At 40.4% G+C, this 4860-nt stretch overlaps 1 protein-coding gene across 1 annotated transcript in view; it reads left to right on the top strand.

Moving 5' to 3' along the window:
- The window catches only part of LOC101847116 (cathepsin B), a 19197-nt gene that overhangs the window by 10209 nt on the left and 4128 nt on the right, over window positions 1-4860 (top strand). Inside the window, exons 4-6 of the mRNA XM_013083451.1 lie at window positions 99-208; window positions 1794-1878; window positions 2703-2847. Of these exons, the coding sequence (XP_012938905.1) occupies window positions 99-208; window positions 1794-1878; window positions 2703-2847 (340 nt within the window). The remainder of the gene's footprint in view (window positions 1-98; window positions 209-1793; window positions 1879-2702; window positions 2848-4860) is intronic.

Here is a 4860-nt window from a genome sequence, read left to right as displayed (position 1 = left end):
CTTCCTTCCTTCCTTCCTTCCTTCCTTCCTTCCCTCCTTCCTTCCTTCCTTCCTTCATTCCTTCATTGATTTATATTTCTTGTATATTATTTGTCCAGGCTTTTGGCTCTGTGGAGGCGATGACAGATAGAATCTGCATCAAAGGGGGCGGTGAGGTGCACATTTCTGCTCAAGACTTGACCAGCTGCTGCTCATTCTGTGGCAACGGGTGAGCGACTTCCATAGATTTGTACTTGTATTAGAACGTTCTTGACTGTGAACCGAATCCACAAACTTTAGATCAAATCCAGGCAACTATCACCTTTAAGAAAGAAATTGCTGGAAAGCTACATCTTCCACATGTTTAGATATGACGCTGAGACGTGAACTTTGACAAAGAAAGAAGAAAACAAAATAGCTGCGTTTGAAATGTGGTGCTACCGTAGAAATACTAGAATAAGTTGGAAAGCAAAAAACCCCAACAACCCCCCCCCCCAAAAAAAAACAACAACAACAATCACAACAAAAACCCCCAGCAAAACCCACCGAACAATGAGGTGCTGAATAAAATAGAATTAGGAAAATGCCATACTATTGCCACTTTAAACGACACGAGACCATTGTGAAAGAGGTGCTTGAAAAAAGGACGTGGGGCAGAAGGGCCAGGGGAAGACAAAGAGTAACTCGGATGGACAACATAAAAACATGGACTGGCCTGGATATGGCGGGATGTGCAAATGCAGCTCATGACCATGAAAGGTGATGGGTCATTACACATCAACCTCTGAGTCAGAGATGACCCCTCCAGACAGACAGACAGACTGTGCACTTTGACGTAATTTCGGTTCGCTATGGAAACGGGGGCCATATTGAATTATGTTTACTTATTCCGATCCCGTTTCATCCACTTGTTCTTTAACAAAACTCTTTTCTAATTTAAAACGTATATAGGAAATATGAAGCTCTTTAATTACCCAGAAAAGATTTTGATGTCTGCTTTAGTTTTAATTCTAGGGTACTTGAAACCAATGGCGTCGTGTGGTATGGGGGCTTGCAGCCTCAACCTCACCTTGTTTTCTTTACCAAAACCAAAAAGTTACTTCTCTGGCTTTTTCTTTTGGGATCAGGGGATGAAGCCACACCGACGTGCAGTGTCATGTGCCTAGGCATCGGTTGACTTTTGACACCTAGATTGCACTCCCTCGCGGCTCCAGACCAAAGCGTAGACTGAGCATGCCCCCCCCCCCCCCCAATACACACACCATTTTTTCTCCCTTTTCTTCTGCTCTCTGTGTGTTCTTTAGTTAAGCCTTTATTGCCGTGTTGATGTCATTGGGCTAAGATTGTGTTTGTGCACTTAATAAATGAAGTTGTGGGCGTGTTGCCTGTTGGTGATCTCTTGCGTACTGTGTACACTTGTGTTCTGTGTGAGGAGATCAGACAAACAATGAAGCCAGCGCCTTTGTATTATATCAGTGAGATGAGGTAGTGTTAAATTGGAGTCTATTGTCTTTTCTTCAGTGCAGCAATGGGGTTTCCCATCAGTACTGATGAGTTAAAAACTATGTAAAACATGTTTTTATTTTTAAAGAAAAAACTGGAAAATATTTTGCTCTAAGACCGACCCCCCATCCCCCCAGGCATTCTGGGCATTTTTTCAGGAATAAATGTCCACACAAATTTTAATTAGAGAAAACCCCAATTTTTACACTCTGTCCCTCTAAAAATAATGTTTATCTAACTCATCAACCACCCCACACCCCACCCCTCCTGAATCACTCCCCTTAATACTGATCAAAATGTTTAATCTACAGGTGCCAGGGAGGCTCGCACTCCGCTGCCTGGTACTGGTACACGACTGGAGGAGTGGTCACTGGTGGTCAGTACGGCAGCAATCAGGTTAAACTTACACAGCTCAACCTTAGCAATTGGCTTACATAATTTTGTTCTTTGATCCTCCTCCCCCTCTCCGTTTCGGAATGTGTGTATGTGTGTGTGTGTGTGTGTGTGTGTGTGTGTGTGTGTGTGTGTGTGTGTGTATGTGGGTGGGTACATGTGTGGGGCTAAGGTGCAGGGGGCGGGGGCGGGCAAAATAATATAAGATCCTTTCCTCCCGCCACCACCCCCCTCCCCTTTCAACTTCTACTTTATTTTGTGAGCTTTCTGCCATCCATTTCAATACTTTTGTTTTGGTTTTTTTTTCAGTTTGGTTTCTGTTTTGTTAGCTATTGCTTTTGTCTATTGTTTTTTTGTTTGTTTGTTTGTTTGCTTGTTGTTTTGTTTATTTGTTTGTTTTGTTGTTTCAGGTACAGACTTGAATTATAATATTTCTAAACAGGGTCTGCCATGGTCGAATCACTTTCCTCCTTGTGTAAAAACATCTTTCGGTTGAAGCCCAAAACCCCTCACAAATTTGAACTTTAAACAACTGGCATAAGACCAAGTTGGCATTCTACTGCAGCGAAGAGGCTGACTGGTACCATTCAAAATTACATTTACTTCCATTTTTTCGTGTTTTTTATATCCACGGTAATATGTAACACCGTCTTAGGGCTAACAGGACAGAGTGTTTAAAATTAAAGCACGCAGCAAGGTACCGATAAACTTATGATCTATCTATCTATCTAATCTATCTATCTCTCTCTCTCTCTCTCTCTATCTATCTATCTATCTATCTATCTATCTATCTATCTATCTATCTATCTATCTGTCTATCTCCCCAGGGATGCATGCCGTATGCCCTCCCCAAATGTGACCATTACGTGACCGGGAAGTATAAGAAATGTCCAAAAGTTGGAGATACACCCAGGTGCAACGATACCTGTGTGGCTGGGTACCCCAAGACATACGTCCAAGACAAACACTACGGTAAAACCCTTTTTTGTTTTTAATTTGATTGATTTTACTCCTCTTTCGACACAGTTTAGATCATTTAGGAGGCGGGATTCAACCCTGTTAGTCAGGGCCAACCAGGCTGAGAGGGATACAAAACCCTCGTAGACAGACGGAGATACTCTACAAAAATTCTTCCCATTCCGAATTCGAACTCCTGGGCTCCTGTGTATGGCAACAAATTGCTTACCGCTACAACACTAATACCCAGTGGGCACAGCAGATAGTTCCTCAAACTCCCATTTCATATGAATTTAATACCGTTGTGGACGGTCTTATTTTTCTTCAACTAAGGGCAAGAGCCATCAATACATTTTATTTAATTAAGTAATCCAATCCTTCAAAATCAAACAAATTTCGCTACCTCACAATAACAAAGTTGTATCTGACAATGTGGACCGATATGAGTTACTAAGACCGTGAGGTTAAAAACCAAAATTAATATTCTATGTGCTAGTGCTGGGCGGCGAGGTTCCCAATTGTTGAAGGCTAGGAATCGTAGGAATCGACTCCGAACCCAATTACTTACTTTCTAATGATATTACTTCTTTCAGTGGTTACCTAAATGGCTCCGGACATCTTCAAGATTTAGAATAAACTTGATTTCGGAACACTACAAAGCCACAACGTGTTTTTTTTTTTCAAAAATAAATTCGAAAAAAAAAGAGGATTTAAATGATTAAAATTATTGGTAACCGTTGGTTTTCGTAAACGAAGTCGGAACTTTTCTTCCGTAGTATTAATCTTGGGAATCGGTTCCAGGTTCGATTCTTCGCCCAGCTCTACTATGTGCTGTATCAAAATCGTGCGATTATTCGGAGCTGTTATCAAGATATTCAAAGAATTTCATTCGGAAAATCTTGACATAAAAATAATATTGTGAAACTAACAACTTTTTTTTCCGCCGAATATCTCAAAACTAGATTCTGAGCAGATAAAACTTTATAATTCTGATGTAGTGATGTATGCATGGATTTTTTAGTTCGAGATCTGGCTTATCTTGATGAGGCTGTGGCAAACAGCTAATCTCAGGGCTATTTCTCATTGCGGTATCATTGTTTCCAAACAGAATGCGATAGCCCTTATAAACCTCAGGGCCAGGTTACAAAATTTGATTTGATGAAGCAAAGCAGAGTGTCAAATGTGTCAATGGTAGGCAGTTAAGTTCCCAATTTTTTAAAGCTAGGAATCGTAGAAATCGACTCCGAATCCAATGACTTTCTACTGATGTGATTTCTTCCCAGGTGGTTACCGGGTTGGCTCCGAACAACTTCAGGATTTAGAATAACCTTGATTCTGGAACACTGCGAGGCACTAACTTTAAAATAAAAATCTTTTAAAAAGATTTTAATGAATAAAGCAATTAGTAACCTTTGGTTTACGTAAAAAAAGAATCTGAACTTTCCTCCGTAGCACTAACCACGGGAATCGGTTCCGGAATCAATTCTTCGCCCAGCTCTATTATGTGTGCTCTGTCCAGCACCATCGCTTATTTCAACCATGTCCTAAAATCGAAAAGTATAGGCCATTCAGGCCACCCTCCGAGCAACATTCGAAGTTAATTCCTTCTTCCTTCCCAAAATTTAAAGCCGTTCTTTTGTCAATGCAAAAAACAACAACAACAACAACAACAACAACAACAACAACAACAACAACAACAACAACAACAACAACAAAACAACAAAAAACAAACCGAACAAATTTATAGTATCTGCAGTACAAAAAACAAAACCATAGAGCTGCTTATTTGGCAAGTGACAATTCTACACTGTGAGATGAGGATCTTACAGTCAGTTATTTCCTGACCTCTAGCAGGGCTTGAGTGTTTAACTTAATATTACAACCCACTTCATCACCAAAGGCCTCCTCGTTGTTGGATAACTGTGAGTGAATGTGTGTGCATGTGTGAGAATGTGTGTATGTGTGTGTGTATTATACATACATACATACATACATACATACATACATACATACATACATACATACATA

This window comes from Aplysia californica, unplaced genomic scaffold (assembly GCF_000002075.1).
Source record: "Aplysia californica isolate F4 #8 unplaced genomic scaffold, AplCal3.0 scaffold00232, whole genome shotgun sequence".
In the NCBI taxonomy this organism is placed as follows: Eukaryota; Metazoa; Mollusca; class Gastropoda; order Aplysiida; family Aplysiidae; genus Aplysia; species Aplysia californica.
This window is presented reverse-complemented; position numbering and strand designations above follow the sequence as displayed.